The sequence below is a fragment of the Colossoma macropomum genome, unplaced genomic scaffold (assembly GCF_904425465.1).
Source record: "Colossoma macropomum unplaced genomic scaffold, Colossoma_macropomum, whole genome shotgun sequence".
NCBI classification, from domain to species: domain Eukaryota; kingdom Metazoa; phylum Chordata; class Actinopteri; order Characiformes; family Serrasalmidae; genus Colossoma; species Colossoma macropomum.
The window spans coordinates 32773189-32791439 of NW_023494807.1; the positions used below are offsets into that span (position 1 = coordinate 32773189).

The 18251-nt window shown below is 40.5% G+C and overlaps 1 protein-coding gene and 2 pseudogenes across 1 annotated transcript in view; 1 reads left to right on the forward strand and 2 right to left on the reverse strand.

Moving 5' to 3' along the window:
- Nucleotides 1–4936: 4936 nt before the first annotated feature.
- LOC118796912 lies at nucleotides 4937–7485 on the reverse strand (annotated as a pseudogene).
- Nucleotides 7486–8275: 790 nt separating this feature from the next.
- LOC118797226 lies at nucleotides 8276–9486 on the reverse strand (annotated as a pseudogene).
- An 8139-nt stretch (nucleotides 9487–17625) lies between these two features.
- The window catches only part of vav3b (vav 3 guanine nucleotide exchange factor b), a 92594-nt gene continuing 91968 nt past the window's right edge, over nucleotides 17626–18251 (forward strand). The window contains exon 1 of the mRNA XM_036556610.1: nucleotides 17626–17890. Coding sequence (XP_036412503.1) covers nucleotides 17687–17890 — 204 coding nt within the window. The 5' untranslated portion in view covers nucleotides 17626–17686. The remainder of the gene's footprint in view (nucleotides 17891–18251) is intronic.

Here is an 18251-nt window from a genome sequence, read left to right on the forward strand (position 1 = left end):
AAACCACTCTGAATCTCTCTGTTTACATCTCAAGTGCTGTATTATGCGCAACATTTGGGGTAAAAACAGTAACATGCCATGAGGATGATACACTGTGAGTGAACAGCAAATATTAGATGGAAAGAAGTAAAATTGTGAATATGACTCAAAATCCAGGGCTAGAGAAGTCTGAATGCTTCAGAAACTCTTGGTTTGGATTTACATCATGAATTCTGCCACAATAAGTTGTTTCTAAATGGTTTAGGTCACCGCTGTGTGTTGCAAAGGCCCGGAACCCATCGCATGCTAATCTAATGCTACCATGAGTGTTTTTGAAGAGTTTTGTCTTGTGAAATAAAATAAAGCAGTAAAGGAAATGAACCCCTGGTAATCTGGCTGACCCTCTTACAACCTTCAGGGTTCAACAAAGCCTATGAAGTATATTTGGTCTCACATTAAACATAAACTATCTTGTCAGTGTTTTTCAGCTGTTTGAAGCCGTCAGTACTGAGTGGATCAATTTGTTTAATTCTTGCTTTTTTACTGACTAATAATTTGTTGTTAAGATTATTAAAAGCTAAATGTTTTGCATTGGCTTTATTTCATAACATCATATTAATATGATGTTATGTGCAGTCGTTTTTTTATTATTATGTTATTTCTCTATTTTCTATATTTGTATTTTTTTGTAGTTTTATATTTAAATTGGCAGATATATTTTTTGCTTGTTTGAAGCACATTTAAAACAAGCTACCAAACCAACTTTGTCAGATAAATTAATTAATAAAATTAACTTTAAGTTAACGGTCCAATATCATGAAAAAAAAATCAAATTTTTATTGCTTTTTTAAATAAAATAATATGGTAACTGAACCTACAGCAGTTTGGCCCCTCCCATTCACACTAAAGCTATAAGAAGTGTTTCAGCCTGGATTGCTTTTTGAATGAAGCACAATACAGGGCAGCCAATCAGAACAGAGCTCATTTACATATATTTATCTAAGAGGCACTGTAACACAATCAGTCTGTTTAATTCTGGAGTCATGTAGAAGTTAATTATATTTTTGGTACATAAACTCACACAAACCTTAAAAGAGATCCAAAAATAAGATATTAGAAAAATGTAGGATATGTGTTGTTTAAATAATCTTATAATATTCCGGCAACAATCTCAAAATGAGAAATGTTGAATGTATCGACTAGATTTAAAAGTGTTTTGGGGGACACTTGACATGGTTGTGCCTCTCAGGAGCTCAGAGATGTGTATCCAGGGGGCGCCGTTCTTGTCTTTTGCCCAGAACCCCAGAGTCGTAGCATCTATAAGCTTGTGCGTGCTTTAGTTAAGGCCTAACGGGTTCCTTATGTGCCCCGAGTTGGACACACAGTAATGTTAGGAGGCTCTTAATTAAAACGGAGGAACTGGCCCCCCGTGTAAGAGGAACTCTTGGCCCCATTCTGTGGCAGTGTTGACCCATCACTCGCTAAGACAAGCATTTTAGCAGTTTGCCTCATACAGCGTGATGAAATTTCAGACAGACGCCGCAGAGTCCTCAGAATGTTTCCCCACCATAAACGTCGTGCCAGTTTTCTCCCATAATGTGTTGCTCTCGCTGTGGAGGGGCATAAAAGGTAGTTTTAATGGCCATAAGCAGGGGCTTCACCTGGCCTGGGCGGGTCAAGAGGAGTGCGGGTCAGTGTGGCTGTGCAGTAGAGCTTGAGGACCTGCTCTGAATGAGTACAAGCAGTTTGGTGGCTGTTGGGCAAAGGAATAATTGGGCTTGTGGGGGGGGCAAAAATGAATGGGAGTCTATGGGAGAAACAAGGGATGAGAAAAAAATGACAAAGAGATGAGAACTACATTGAATTCGTACACGGGGGTCAGCCCTGAGATCATGTATGTGAGCAGAAGTACAGTAGATGCGTGTGCCACTCTTGCACCCCATTCATTCCTATGGGACAATATTGTAAATTAACGAAGATTGTACGAAAAGCATGCATGCAAAACTATATACAAGCACACCTTTCCCAATCAGACCCAACATTTGAGTTGGAATGGTGTCGATATCTTGAAAACTGCCAATCGATTAGCGGATTAATATCTGGCAGAATAATAATAATAATAATAATAATGATAATAATGACGATAATAATAATAATAATAATAATAATAATGAAAAAAAGAAGAAGAAGAATATACCACTGGATAACAATAGCAATGCATAATCTCTAATAATATAGTGTTATCTAAAATATATGCAACGCACAGTCACAAAATAGTGTTTTATAGATTTTCCCTTTTCTAGCTTTGTGTAATTATGTGTAATTCTGTAACTGTACACTGTTAGAAATGAAGGTTCTGTTCAGGTACATTTTTCGTACATCAAGGTACAAACAGCGTAAATGTTCCCTCAAAGCTCCAACAGTGGTTTTAAGGTCTGATTGTGAACCTTAAATAAGTGTTTCCAGGTGAAAAGTTCGTATTTGTACCTCTTTCATAACCGAATGTTTTAAACAGAACAGTAAAATAAAAGCCTGGAGACGAGACGGGGTGTGTGGAGTCAGTACAGCTTAGAACATATCATTTCAGTGGATTATGGTTCAGTTATGTTCCCTGACTGAAGGTACTGAGATGGACCCTTGAGTGTCCCACCCCAGTGACAAGAGGGGCACTGACCCAGTGACAGTTTTGTACCTTTATGTCTGCTTTACGTGTTAAGGAGTATGTGTGTATGTAGGTGTGAGTGTGCAGTATTGATGGCTTGCAAACAGGATTTAATAGCATTTTCGCTTTGGCAGAGCTGAGGCGCCACAAAGAGGAAACGCAATTACAAACTGCAAAATCCTTTTTTAATATGTTGGAACATTAAAAAAATAAAAATTAAATGCCAAAAAAATGAACTTTAACAGTCGTCACGTTAGCAGTGTATGGCTGTCTGATCTCATGACGTCTGAAGTGTCAGCGTCTTATGAAGATGTTAAATACAGTTACACCACAAAGTTCTCATTCATTGTATTACTTAGTATATTATAGACATTATTACAGGTATTATAATTTTGACTGTTTCCTATAAAGTAAATATACATGTATAGAATTACTTATTGAAAAAAAGCAATTAACTGACATTTATCATTATTTTTAGAATAACTTTTGAGCATTGAGTACAAGATTCTTCTACTGACGTATAAAGCTCTGAATGGCCTTGATCCTCAGTACCTCAGTGACCTTATTTCCTATTATCAACCGACACGCCCACTTAGATCACAAGGTGCTGCTCATTAATAGTACCCAGAATTAATAAAGTTACGTCAGGGGGAGGAGCCTTTTCATACAAAGCCCCCCCAGCTTTGGAATAGCCCACCAGTCTGTGTTCGGGACTCAGACACAGCCTCCATCTTTAAGTCTAGGCTAAAAACGTACCTGTTTAGTCGAGCCTTTGGTTAATTAGTTTTCCTAACTATGTCCCTCTTATCCCCTTCCCCCCTTGACTTGACTTTTTTCCCTTTTCTTCCCGTTTTTAAACACAATGTTCAACTTATGAGTTTGATTTGATTGATTTATTACACTGACAGGAAAATTACATATATCAAATAAATTCTAACATTCAGTTAATGACGATGTCCATATGTTTACGCAGAGTCTGACAGTTTGCCCCTTGGAATTATACGGTTCTGTCTGTGTTCTGTTATTTTCTGTGTTCACAGAATAAGAACGTGAAAAAAATCAAAGGGACAAGTTGCATAAGTACCTCTACTTTTGTCTTTGTATTAGTACAGCCTCATTTCTAAAAATATTGGGACGCTGTGCAAAATGTAAATAAAAACAAAATGCAATGATGTGTAAATCATTTAAACCCTTTTTTATTGAAAATAGTACAAAGACAACACATCAAATGTTGAAACTGAGAAATTTTATAGTTTTTTGAAAAATATATGCCCATTTTAAATTTGATGCCAGCAACACGTTCCAAAAAAGTTGGGACGGGGGCAACAAAAGGCTGGTAAAGTTGTGTAATGCTTAAAAAAAACATTGGTTGATTGACAACAGGTCAGTGACATGATTGGATATAAAAGAGCATCTCAGAGAGGCGGAGTCTTTCAGAAGTAAAGATGAGGAGGGGTTCACCACTCTGTGAAAGATCTCTACCTTCTCTGGGCCTGAGCTCATTTAAAATGGACTGAAGGGAAGTGGAAAAGTGTCCTGTGGTCTGACGAATTTTCTTTTAGGAAAACTTGGACACTGTGTCCTCTGGGCTAAAGACCACTCAGCTTGTTAGATGTCAGTGCACAATTCAAAAGCCAGTATTCATGATGGTGTAGGGGGGCATTAGTGCACATGGCATGGGTGACGTGCTCATCTGTGAAGGCGCCATTAATGCTGAACGATATATACAGGTTTTGGCAACATATGCTGCCATTCAGACGACGTCTTTTTCAGGGAAGGCCTTGATTATTTCAGCAAGACGATGCCAAACCACATTCTGCATGTATTACAGCAGCATTGCTCCACATTAAAAGAGTCTGGGTGCTAAACTGACCTTCCTGCAGTCCAGATCTGTCACCACTGATAACATTTGGCATATTATGAAATGAAAAACCCTGAACAGTTGAGCAGCTGAAATCCTGTATCAAACAAAAACAGGAAATCATTTCACTTTCTTAACTACAGCAGTGTCTCCTCAGTTCCCAAACACTTACAGAGTGTTGTTAAAAGTGGTAAACAGGCCCCCGTCCCAACTTTTTTGGAATGTGTTGCTGGCAGTAAATTCAAAATGGGCAAATATTTTTCAAACAATGAAAAAACTTCTCAATTTCAACATTGGATTTTTTGTATTTGTACAATTTTCTTTTTAAAATATGCTTTACATGATTTGCACATCAATGCATTCTATTTTTATTTACATTCTGCACAGCACCTCAACTATTTTGGAAATGGGGTTGTAAATGGAAAATGTTTTTGTACAATCATCTTCAAATGATTCTGGATTTTTTCACCAACAAAACGCAAAACACTGGATTGAGACAGTGGTGGGAAAAAGCGAGAAGTCTGCAGGCGTAATATGCATAATCTAAATAGTTGGTGACATAACACTCCATGAAAGGCTCAATCTGATGATAAGTGAGGGTCTGTAGAAATATCACAATGTTATAAGGAGTCCAGCTGATGAAGAAGACCACCACCATGCAGAAAACGAGTCTCATAGTCCTGTGGCTTTTTCCTGTTCGGGACTGGAGGACGGACTGAAGAATTCTCATGCAGCAAAAACCCATTACTAGAAGAGCACTTACGAAAAAAACATTCTGGTTGTACGTAGCGCCAACGGTGCTTTTCATGCTCCTATACTCACAGTAAAGTTGGTTAGGGTCCTCTGGGTCAGGCATGACTTCACTGTACAGTAAGGCTGGCATTGCTACTGCAAAGCTCAGCACCCAAGCAAGGATGGGAGCATCTGCAAAGCACTGTCCTCTGTCCTGGTCAGACAGAGGACAGACCACTGCTACGTAGTGCTGAATGGTAATCAGCATTAGGAACACAATGCGACTGTAAAATCCAGCTGAGGAGACAACATTGACCCCTTTGCACATTGCATCACCAAAGGTCCAGCCCCAGACATAGTAGAAGGTCCAAAATGAAAGTCCAAGCGTGAACATCAGGTCAGACAGAGCCAAGTTGAGGACGAAGACATTGGTCAGTGATTTGAGGTTCTTGTAGAGGCCAAGAATGACAAGAACCAGTATGTTACCAATGAGACTGAGGAGGACCACAATGGAAAGGAATACAGGAAATGCAGTGGCTCCAATTTTGGCCACAGTTTCTTTGTTACATGTTTCATCATAATCATCAAAATAGTGGTATGGAGGATCTGCAAATTCTGCATCTGAAGTGTTTTCTGGAAAGCAAAGAGAGTAAAGAACACATCAGTGCTCAGCCTTGTCCAGTGCCACGTCAAAAATCATAAGTACATAGTTAGTAAATTAGTACAGTACAGTGCTTTGAATGATGACTAGTTTTAAATCTAATAAATAGAACAGTGGTTACCAGGCTTGACTCAGAATCTGAAAATGCCTTTACGTACCCATTTCTTTAGTCAGAATCAAAATAAGCTACAGTGAGCAAGACAATTCCAAACAGTTCTGTTCTTGAACCCTGTTTTTGTAAATGCCCTCTCCCTATAACATGTCTGTAATTCTCATGCTCTTTTTTCTCACACATACAGGAAATGAAAGCTATAAGAGCTTTGCACTTCCTTTTTTTAAAGTCTGCAGTTCTGTAGGTACAGACTAATGCCATTACACTACCTCCACCATGCTTCATATTTGGGTTGAGGTTTTAGTCGTGGTTTAGAGCATTTAATTTTCTCACTGCAAAATGCTGTGTAACCCTACCAAGAGGTTTATATTTGTCTCATCAATCCAGAGAACAGTGTACTTTTTTGTCATGTGGCACATGGTATAGATGGGGAGGAGGTAGGCCTATCACAATTATTGGAGAAGATCCCAGTTTTTTAAGCTGAACGCAGTTATTTTTTCACAGTTGATAGAGATTCTGAAATGAACAAAATGAGAATTGAGTATGGAGGGTTGAAGCTAATAAATGTAAAGTGTAAATAAAATAGTGCTTGTCCTGAAGAAAATGCAGAGTGATAGTGCAGCATAACCTTCTTGCTAGGCGGTTGCTATGGTACAAGGGTTGGTTGCTAAATTGTTGCTAGGAGGTTGCCATGCTGTAAGGGGTGTTTAGTGAATAGTTGTTAGGAGGTTGCTAAGTGGTTGCTAGGTGTTGCTCAGGGCCTGCCCTGAGATAGTATATGTGAAACGGTGTCTTTTGGTTAGGCAGAAGTACAGTAGATGGGCGTGCCACATTTGCACCTTATTTATTTCTATGCGAAAAAATTCGTAATTTAACCAAGATTGCACAAAAAAACGTATTTTGGATCTAAAAGCTGTATGCAAACGCACCAATCCCAATCAAACCGAACATTCCGACGATGGAACGGTATCGATATCTCGAAAACTGAAGAATGAGTTAGTGGACGAATAAAGAAGAAGCAGAAGAATATAACTCGGGTAACAGTGCTGTTCCAATGCAAGTGCTTTAAAATGCACAATCACTGATAATGAAAAGAGTTGTAGACATAAAATTAAACAACGTAATTGTTTAAAATTTTTAATTAGAGTATAAGAAGAACCAGCACCAGCCTGTAGTGGGTTGCTACACAGGCCAACCTCCCCCACCCTTAAAAGGTCAGTCAACCCCAGTGACCTTCCAGGTCGAGCCATATCTTTGGCCATGTACATCCCAGCCATCAGAAAACCACAGGGTGCTCGCTTCTCCGCACACGGCAGAGCTCCCCACAGGGAGGGGATGATGACAGCGACTCTCCACCCAGCAGCTATACACCTTCTGCAGCATCGACGCAGGCCAGAATGCCGCTGCTGCATGCTGGGGCTCCGCCTCTGCCACTGGTGATGCCGCTTGACGCCTTTGGCTCGCTGTGATGCTCCCATGCTGAAGCCTTTGACGCTTTCACTTTCTCCAGCCTCTCTCTTACCTGCCTGTCATTGGGCTGCCCCGCTCTGACTCCGGCCTCCAGCCATGCCGCACTGGCCTCGCCATCTCTCTAGCCATCTGTTCTTGAGCCTGTGTTAGAACCTTTCTTCGCTGGTCCGCTGGTGGGCAATATCCCACTTCTGACACCAGTGTAGCAGAGACACAGTGGAGACCACCAAATGCTCTTTTATGAGCACGAGCAGAAAAGCACAAGCCGGTGCCAGCCTGTAGTGGGTCACTACAATATGAAGGAGAGATTGTAAACTTGTCTAATTAAAATATTTATAAGGTGAAAACCAGTGTTGAACCAATCATTTTTAACTGCAGCCCTACTAGCTAGCCAAATTTAACGAACTTTTATTGTCATATGAAGATCTAAGCTATTATTTATAAGTATGGGACCCAAATGAAACTGGACTTTGGTTAGCAGAGGTCACATCGTTTACCCAGCCCCATCATTTTGTAGCTCAGGACAGTTACAATAAGGGTGAAGTAAATATACATTTGTAAAATTATTTATTGAAGAAAAACTAGCTGACATTTATCATTGTTTATAGAAGAACTTTTTCCACTTGTCTTCCTGTTTTTAAACACAATTTTCAATTCATGACATGAGCTTATTGATTTAATGCACTGACAGTAAAAATGTTATAGCAAATAAATTCTAACATTCACTTAAAGAAAGAGCATGTTTTACACAGAATCTGACAGCTGCGTAATTATCTCTACAAGGTTTTGTACAATCATCTTCAAATGATTCTGGATTTTTTCACCAACAAAACATAAAACACTGGATTGAGACAGTGGTGGGAAAAAGCGAGCAACATGCAGGCGTAATACGCATAATCTAAATAATCGGTGACATAACACTCCATGAAAGGCTCAATCTGATGGTAAGTGAGGGTCTGTAGAAATATCACAATGTTATAAGGAGTCCAGCTGATGAAGAAGACCACCACCATGCAGAAAACGAGTCCTGTGGCTTTTTCCTGTTCGGGACTGGAGGACGGACTGAAGAATTCTCATGTAGCAAAAACCCGTTACCAGAAAAGCACTTACGAAAAAAACATTCTGGTTGTACGTAGCGCCAACGGTGCTTTTCATGCTCCTATACTCACAGTAAAGTTTGTTAGGCTCCTCTGGGTCAGACGTGACTTCACTGTACAGTAAGGCTGGCGCTGCTACTGCAAAGCTCAGCACCCAAGCAAGGATGAGAGCATCTGCAAAGCACTGTCCTCTGTCCCGGTCAGACAGAGGACAGACCACTGCTACGTAGTGCTGAATCGTAATCAGCATTAGGAACACAATGCGACTGTAAAATCCAGCTGAGAAAACAAAATTGACCCCTTTGCACATTGCATCACCAAAGGTCCAGCCCCAGATGTAGTAACAGGACCAAAATGGAAGTCCAAGCGTGAACATCAGGTCAGACAGAGCCAAGTTGAGGACAAAGATGTTGGTCAGTGATTTGAGGTTCTTGTAGAGGCCAAGAATGACAAGAACCAGTATGTTACCAATGAGACTGAGGAGGACCACAATGGAAAATAATACAGGAAATGCAGTGGCTCCAATTTTGGCCACAGTTTCTTTGTTACATGTTTCATCATAATCATCAAAATAGTGGTATGGAGGATCTGCAAATTCTGCATCTGAAGTGTTTTCTGGAAAGCAAAGAGAGTAAAGAACACATCAGTGCTCAGCCTTGTCCAGTGCCACGTCTATTTCTACAGTGTATTATTTGATAACTTTTTGTTCTGAAGGAAAAAATCATAAATAAATAGTAAATTGACAGTGCAGTACTTTAAATGATGACTAGCTTTAAATCCAGTAAATAAAACAATAGTTACCAGGCTTGACTCAAAATCTGAAAATGCCTTTACGTACCCATTTCTTTTGTCTGAATCAAAAAGAGCTACAGTTAGAGTGAGGGAATCAATTCCGTACAGTTCCGTTCGCTGTTCTTCCCTAAAACCTTTATGTATTTGTCTAATGTTTTTTTTTTTCTCTCACAGACAGACAGGAACTGAAAGCTATGAGAGCCCTGCCCCCTTTTTTAAAGTCTGCAGCACTGTAGGTGAGGGGGACAAAGCAGACTAATGCCCTTACACTGCCTCCACCATGCTTCGCATCTGGGTTGAGGTTTAGTGGAGGTTTAGACTATTTAGTTTCTGTGTGCTTCTACCAAGAACTTTAACTGTGTCTCATCAGTCGAGAGAACAGTGTACTATTTGTGTGGGACATGGTTTAGTTCAGATGCGGAGAAGGCAGGCCTGTCACAGTTATTACATAATCGCCTAATCATAATTATTTGAGAAGATCCTAATTTTTTAAAGTGACCACAATAAGAGTTAGAGTTCATATAGAGTCATATTATTCTGAAGTGAAGAAAAAAAATTGAGTATGGTGGGTGGAAGGAAATAAAGGTGAGGTGAGCCTCAAGAAAGCCCACCTGTGTCCCGGACAGGGTTGGGATATCTACTGAAAAATTAGTAGTTAGCTACTTTGTAGCTACTTTCCCAAAATGTATAGCTGCTACAGTTTAGCTACTGTTCCAGAAAAAGTAGTGCCTACTTTTTAGCTACTTTTTGAAAAGTAGTGCACGACTTTTTAGCTACTGTCAAAGTACGAATGTGTCAGAATGTTTGAGAATCTCCGTCTGACACACCAAACAAGCCAAACTGGTAGTGCGAACAAGACACTGCATTTAATCATGTGACAGAAAGAAACACACAATTGAAAAGCTGCAAATCTACAAAAAGATCACCAAAAAGTGAGTTTAGTGTAACCAACAATCAAACTTACACAGCCAAAGGCGTGACATCCAATAAGAATTAAGACTAAAGGCAAAGTCAATCATTCCAGGTTCTTCCTAACAAAAATCAACAAAAATAACTGAATACAAACCAAACATCTTTGTGCAAAGTATTGTCAACTGTTGAAAAAAAACTGCGCCAATTTAAACATTTCAGCAAGATATACAGACAGACATGACATCCTTTGTCGTTTGATAAACTTCATCAACACTTCAGCCTCAAAATCCTCATCAGTGAACCCGGCTCTGTTTGGGGAGAGAATCAGGCCTGAATAATCTCTCCACTGCTGCAGAGCTGCTGTGGCTCCACAGCAGAACTAGATTTTTAGGTAAAATAACATAATAATCCTCCTTTACTGTAAAATCATTATAACACACAGTTCTAACACAGTTTTCACAATAAATGGTAATAAATGGTCTTAAACGCTGGAGTTAACGCATAACTGCTATTTCACCAACGTTTAGCGCTGAAGACTGACGCGCAGACTGCTGGACACACAGCAGTGCAGATAATGAAAAGGCAAAGAGAGAATTAAGACGAACATCGATAATTTGGAGATGAACAGATTTATTTGCATTCATAAGCGCTCAGCTGGTTTCCTCTTACGTTTAATCTGCAACAACTTGCGAGGCTGAAGTTGCTTCTCATTCTCCAGCTTCATGTTCCAATTATCCTGTTCCACCTTAAATGGCGCAGCTGTACAATCTGGCGCCTCAGGCACCATTTAAGGTGGAACGGGACAGTTCGAACGAGAAGCGGCTTCAGCCTCGTAAAAAGTCGAATATTGAGAGATATTTTAGAAGAAACTCGCGGAGAAGTTTCCGCAGAGATGCGAGAAAAGCAGCTGTAGCTGAGCCAAAGCTTAAAGCAGAGCAAAGTCTGAGTTTGTGTTTGTATATTTTAGCCTGAACTATCAGCACATACTGAGACATACTTTCAGCCAAGATGGTAAAACGGACATAAATTTTGGTTTGATTTTTGTTGAAAGGACAAAATGGCTCTTCTTAATGTTTCGGTTGCGACCCCTGAGCTAAGCCAGTAAGGGGTGATCAGTGCGTGACCGTTTGCTGGAACTGTCCGCGGCTCAGTCGGGATTGCATAGTCACCTCCAGCCCAGTTAACGACCGCATTCTGTGGTTCAGATTTCGTGCGGATCGCCTGAAGCCTGTAGCGAAATTGTAGCGAAAATATTCGCTATAGCTACAGAAAGATTTGTAGGCGCTACAGCTACTAGCTACAAAAAATTTAGTTAGCTACAAAAAGTAGCACTCCACTTAGCTACTCCCCCATCCCTGGTCCCAGGATACTGGTGAACTTCTACCGCTGTACCCTAGAGAGCATACTCACAAACAGCATCTCAGTGTGGTTCGGCAACTGCTCCACATCTGACCGTGAAGCGCTCCAGAGGGTGGTGAAAACTGCCCAACGCATCACAGGTGCCCAGTTACCATCTGTTGCATTCTTTCCACTCACTCTTCAAGTCAAGAGGCTTTTATTGTCATTCCATCTATGTACACAGTGGAGCGAAATTACGTTCCTCCAGGAACAACACGGTGCAACAAGGAACAAAATAGACAGTACAAAGTGTGAACGTGCAGACGTGAGTGTGCAAAAAAAATAAGCTAGAAACAATACAATAAATAGGCTAAATTAAACAGACATTAGACACAGTAAACAGACAGGACAGTGCTGTGTCGGCGCTGCACTCGTTTCTGAGCATGAGGTAGAGTTGTGGAATAAGGTGCAGAGATATTTAACATGCTGTGATCTGTGAGTTACGCAGTCAGATAACATACGTGAGCACAGCAGTTCCTGAGGTAGGATATACACAGTACTAGAGTGAACAAAGTGTAAACACTGTAATAGCAGCAATGTTCCAGATGCAAAGAGCATCAAAAGAGGACTGTGTGGTATGAGTGTAGAGTATGTATGTGTGTGTGTGTGTGTGTGTGTGTGTGTGTGTGTGTGTGTGTGAGTGTAAAGTGTGTGTGTGAGGGGATTTTCAGTTCTGATTGTTTGAGGAACAAAGCGGTTGCAGAGTCTGGCAGTGATGGCACGGATGCTCCGGTACCTTCTGCCAGACGGCAGCAGTGAAAAAAGTCTGTGTGAGGGACGGATGGGGTCGTTTACGATGCTGGTGGCTTTGCGGATGCAGCGTGTGGTGTAGATGTCCATGATGGAGGGGAGAGAGACCCCGATGATCTTCTCAGCTGTCCTCACTATGCGCTGTAGTGTCTTGCGGTCGGAGATGCCACAATTCTCAAACCAGGCGATGATGCAGCTGCTCAGAAAGCTCTCCACAGTCCCCCTGTAGAACATGGTGAGGATGGGAGGGGGGAGATGAGCCTTCTTTAGTCTCCACAGGAAGTAGAGGCGCTGCTGGGCTCTCTTGGCTATGGAGTTGGTGTTGAGGGACCAGGTGAGGTTCTCTGTGATGTGGACACCGAGGAATGATTTCCACAGCGGAGCCAATGATGTTCAGTGGGGCGTGGTCACCTCGCACTCTTCAGAAGTCAACAACCATCTCCTTAGTTTTGTCTACATTCATAGACAATGTTATTGTTTCTGCACCAGTCTGTTAGCCGCTGCACCTCCTCTCTGTACACTGACTCATCATTCTTGCTGATCAGACCCACCACAGTCGTGTCATCAGCGAACTTGGTGATGTGGTTTGAACTGTACTTTGCAGTACAGTCGTGACTCAGTAGAGTGAACAGCAGTGGACTGAGCACACAGCGCTGAGGGGCACCGATGCTCAGTATGGTGGTGCTGGAGATGTTATTACCTATCCTGACTAACTGAGGTCTCTCAGTCAGGAAATCCAGGACCCAGTTACAGAGGGAGGCGTTCAGGCCCAGCAGGCTCAGTTTTCCAATCAGCTGCTGAGGGATGATGGTGTTGAATGCTGAACTGAAGTCTATGAACAGCATTCTGACATAAGTGTCTTTATTGTCCAGGTGGGTGAGAGCCAGGTGGAGTGTGGTGGAGATGGCGTCATCTATTGAGTGGTTGGGGCGATATGCAAATTGCAGTGGGTCCAGTGAAGGAGGAAGCTGGTCTTTAATGTGCCTCATGACAAGCCTTGCAAAGCACTTCATGATGATTGGAGTGAGTATAATGGGACGGGAGTCATTGAGGCAGGACACTGGAGACTTCGGCACAGGGATGATGGTGGTGGACTTGAAGCACGTTGGAACGACTGCAGTGCTCAGAGAGATGTTGAATATGTCTGTGAGAACATTTTTACTTACAATATCTATATTTTGTTTATGTTTACCACTCTCATCCTTAATTGTACATATTGTAACTACAGCATCACTTACCATGGTTACTTTCCTGCACTTTATATGTAAATTGAACCCTATTTCCAAAAATTCGAGACGCTGTGTAAAATGTAAATAAAAACAGAATGCATTGATGTGCAAATCATTTAAACCCTATATTTAACTGAAAATAGTACAAAGACAACATATCAGATGTTGAAACAGAGAATTTTTTTTTTGTTTTTTAAAAAAATAAATGCCCATTCTGAATTTGATGCCAACAACATGTTCCAAAAAAGTTGGGACGGGGGCCTGTTTACCACTGTGTTTCATCACCTCTTCTTTTAACAACACTCTGTAAGTGTTAGGGAACTGAGGAGACACTGCTGTAGGTTAGAAAGTGAAATGTTTTCCTGTTCTTTGATACAGTATTTCAGCTGCTCAACAGCTCAGGGGCTCATTTGTCGTATTTTTCATTTCATAATGCACCATGTGTTATCAGTGGTGACAGGTCTGGACTGCAGGCAGGTCAGTTTAGTTCCCAGGCTCTTTTACTACAGAGCCATCCTGTTGTAATATTTGCAGAATGTGGTTTGACATTGTCATACTGAAATAATCAAGGCCTTCCCTAAAAAGACGTCGTCTGGATGGCAGCATATGTTGCCAAAACATGTATATATTATTCAGCATCAATGATGCCTTCACAGATGTGCACGTCACCCATGCCATGTGCACTAATGCCCCCTATACCATCATGAATACTGGCTTTTGAACTGTGCACTGTTAACAAGCTGAATGGTCTTTAGCCCGGAGGACACAGTGTCCATGATTTCCAAAAAGAATTTCAAATTCATTGGACCACAGGACACTTTTCCACTTCCTCTCAGTCCATTTTAAATGAGCTCAGGCCCAGAGAAGGTGACAGCTTTATATTTGGTTTCTTCTTTGTGTTTTAGAGTTTTAACTTGCATTTGTGGATCCAGTGATGAACTGTGTTCACAGACAGTGGTTTTCAGAAGTGTTTTTGAGCTCATGCACTGATTTTCACTACAGAATCATATCTGTTTTTAATGCTGAGGGTCCAAAGATCACAGCCAGCGAATACTGGTTTTTGGCCTTGTCCCTTACATACAGAGATTTCTCCAGATTCTCTGAATCTTTTAATGATATTTTGTACCGTAGATGATGAAAAGCAGAAGTTCTTTGTTGTTTTATGTCAAGAAACTTTATTCTTGAATTGTTGCACTATTTAATGGTGCAGTCTTTCACAGAGTGGTGAACCCCTCCTCATCTTTACTTCTGAAAGACTCCGCCTCTCTGAGATGCTCTTTATACCCAATCATGTTACTGACCTGTTGCCCATTAACCACCAGGTTTTACCAGCCTTTTGTTGCCCCCTCCCAACTTTTTTGAACGTGTTGTTGGCATCAAATTCAAAATGGGCAAATATTTTTCAAAAACCAATAAAGTTTCAACATTTGTTATTTGTTGTTCCACTTTGTACCATTTTCAATGAAATATAGGGTTTAAATGATTTACACATCATTGCATTTTGTTTTTATTTACATTTTTCACAGCGTCCCAACTTTTTTGGAAATAGGGTTGTGTGTGTGTATGTATATATAAACACATATATTTATATATTTGTATTTTTATGTATGAATTACGTAGTCTCATATTGAAATGTGAAATTCAGATAAATTGGCATGTATATCATATATCTATCCATAAGAGGAAGACCCTAAAAACAAATAATTTACTAGTTAAGGTCAGTATTATATCTTATTCAAGGATTCTATTTAACAGCATCCAAAGTTCTGAGTGTAATAATTATTTTTTGTTAGTTTATAAAATTTAAGATCTGTTTCGTGTGTAAATTCACTTGATCTGTACTAGCCAATCCCAGCGCAGAATGCAGGACGCGATAAGCCAATCGTGCCGCAGGGGGTGGGGCTATCCGGAATACGGGTGGAAAAACACCAAGAGGGCACAGGAATTTGAGAGAGTAGCGCTTTGTCTGATAACTGTTTTAAGTTAATGAAAACACTTATTTTGGTTACTGAAGTGAAAGATAATAGCAAATTATTGCTCGTGATAACAGCATCTAAAGTATCTGCTGTCTGAATACGGGTGGAATAGAGACCCTCACTAACAGTGCTGTTTAATGTAAACAAAACCTTTTAGTCTTTGTATTTATTATTTTTTTATATAATCCAAAAGTAATTAAAAAGAATGAGAAGCCATTTAACTGCTTAGAGTAACATTCAAATCATCCACACTCTTTTTAACGGATGGTTCTAAGGGTTCTTTAATAAAGACAGCGGTTCTGTTTATAACCATGTATTATATACAGAACGTATTTGCATGCCTAAAGGTTCTTTGCATGGTGAAAGGGTTCTTCAGACTGATGGAGAATGTGTTGTATATGGTTCTATATAGCAGCAAAAGGGTTCTTCTGTTGTTACAAGCTTGACATTCTAATAAACACAGAACCCTTTTGATGCTATATAGAACCATTTTCAAAAAAAGGTTCTGTATAGAACCATATACAACACATTCTGCCATTTTACCTGGCAAAGAACGATTTAAGCATGCAAATGGCTCTATATAGAACTCATGGTTCTAAATAGAACCATTTCCTTTATTAAAGAACTTGCAGAACCATCTTTTTTAAGAGTGTTTATCACCAAAAAGGGTTCTGCTACTGTTACGATGTCAAGCTTGTAACAATTGAAGAACATACTTTGGTGCTATATAGAATAGAACCATTTTTAAAAAGGTTCTATGTAGAACATGTTCTTTATGACTCTGAAGAACCATTTAAGCCTGAAATGGTTCAATATAGACCGTATGGTTCTAAACAGACTTATTCCCTTTACTAAAGAAAACTTGAAGCACCTTCTTTTTTAACAATGTGTTTCGCTCGCTGCTAGCCAATCGTGGCGCAGCGGGGGCGGGGCTTTCCGTAAAATGGGTGGAAAAAACAAGACCACTGAGAAGTGTGATTGTTACTTATGAAAAATGAATAAGGATCAGAGTTATTGTAATTTTTTTTGTTACACAGATATTTCATTAAGGAGGCACATTAGAAAAAAAGTAAATAACTATATAAAATTGCGTTGGTGCAGAAGGGGCGGGGACTGCCAGAATACGGGTGGGAACGGACGGAGAAGAGCGCTGAGAGCGTTTCTGTGTCTAAATGTGTTTGTTACTCATGAAAAATGAATGAGGATCAGAGTTATTATGATATCTTTACCCAGAGATTTTATCAGGGTGGCGCAATAAAAAAAATAAACGAAATAAATATACATATATTAAATAGCCTTAATATATTAAAATGACGCCAAAAGTGACGCATTGTTTTTTCTCTGTACTAAACTAAATCTGTCCATCAACTCATCAACATTATTACGATCTTTAGTTACTCAAAAATGTGTAAACTAGGTTTAGTAACTCGAGTCCGGAGATCTGCATCGCTATCTAGAGCTCTGTTCCAGCCTACTGGACGCTGTCAGCCAATCGCGGCGCAGAAGGGGCGGGGGATGCCTGAATACGGGTGGGAACGGACGGAGAAGAGCGCTGAGAGCGTTTCTGTGTCTAAATGTGTTTGTTACTCATGAAAAATGAATGAGGATCAGAGATATTATAGTTTCTTTACCCAGAGATTTTATCAGGGTGGCACATAATATATATATATATATATATATATATATATATATATATATATTATATATATATATATATATATAATAGCGCTAATGTGTTAAAATGACATCAAAAGTGACGCATTGTTTTTTTTGTCCATCAACTCATCAACAATTCAATTATTACGATCTTCACTTCCTCAAAAAATGTTTTGGAACTCGAGTCGAGAGGTGTATATCACTATCTAGAGCTCTGTGCCAGCCTCCTGGACGCTGTCAGCCAATCGCGGCGCAGAGAGGGCGGGGCCTTCCTGAATACGGGTGGGAACGGACGGAGAAGAGCGCTGAGAGCGTGTGTGTCAGTCTGAGAGCGAAGAGGCAGCACTGTGGAGCTCCTCTCTTACTCTGCTGTCTTCTGCTTCGCTCAGACAGACAGAGATGGAGTACTGGAGGCAGTGCACCGTGTGGCTGATAGACTGCAGGGTTCTGCCCCCCACCCACCGGGTCCGGGCGGACTGGGCTCAGGTGTTTGACCTGGCTCAGACCCTGAGGGACGGGGTCCTGCTCTGCCAGCTGCTCAACAACCTCAGAGCCAACACCATCAACCTCAAGGAGATCAACCTGAGGCCACAGATGTCACAGGTGAGCTTAAATGGCTTTACTTTCGTTGCTTTTCTGTGAAGAAGCACTTCGAGCTGCATTCAGTATTACATATAAATAAATAGTACTATTATTATAACTTTTATTAAAGGGGCACTCTGGAAATTTCAAACCTGGTCTCTTTCTGCTTCATCTGTCGTGTAGATTCAGTTACCACAGCTAGTCACTTCCCTGGACTTTGCTGAAGAACAGAAAAGCCACTGACTTCAGAAACTGCCCATTGACTCCCATTGTAATTGCGAGTTTTAGGTCAACGTCGTCTAAGTCTGGGGAAGCGTGTTGAAATTATCATCTGTGGTAATCGACTCTATAGAGGCACCAGATAGAGGTTGGGTTGAAAAGT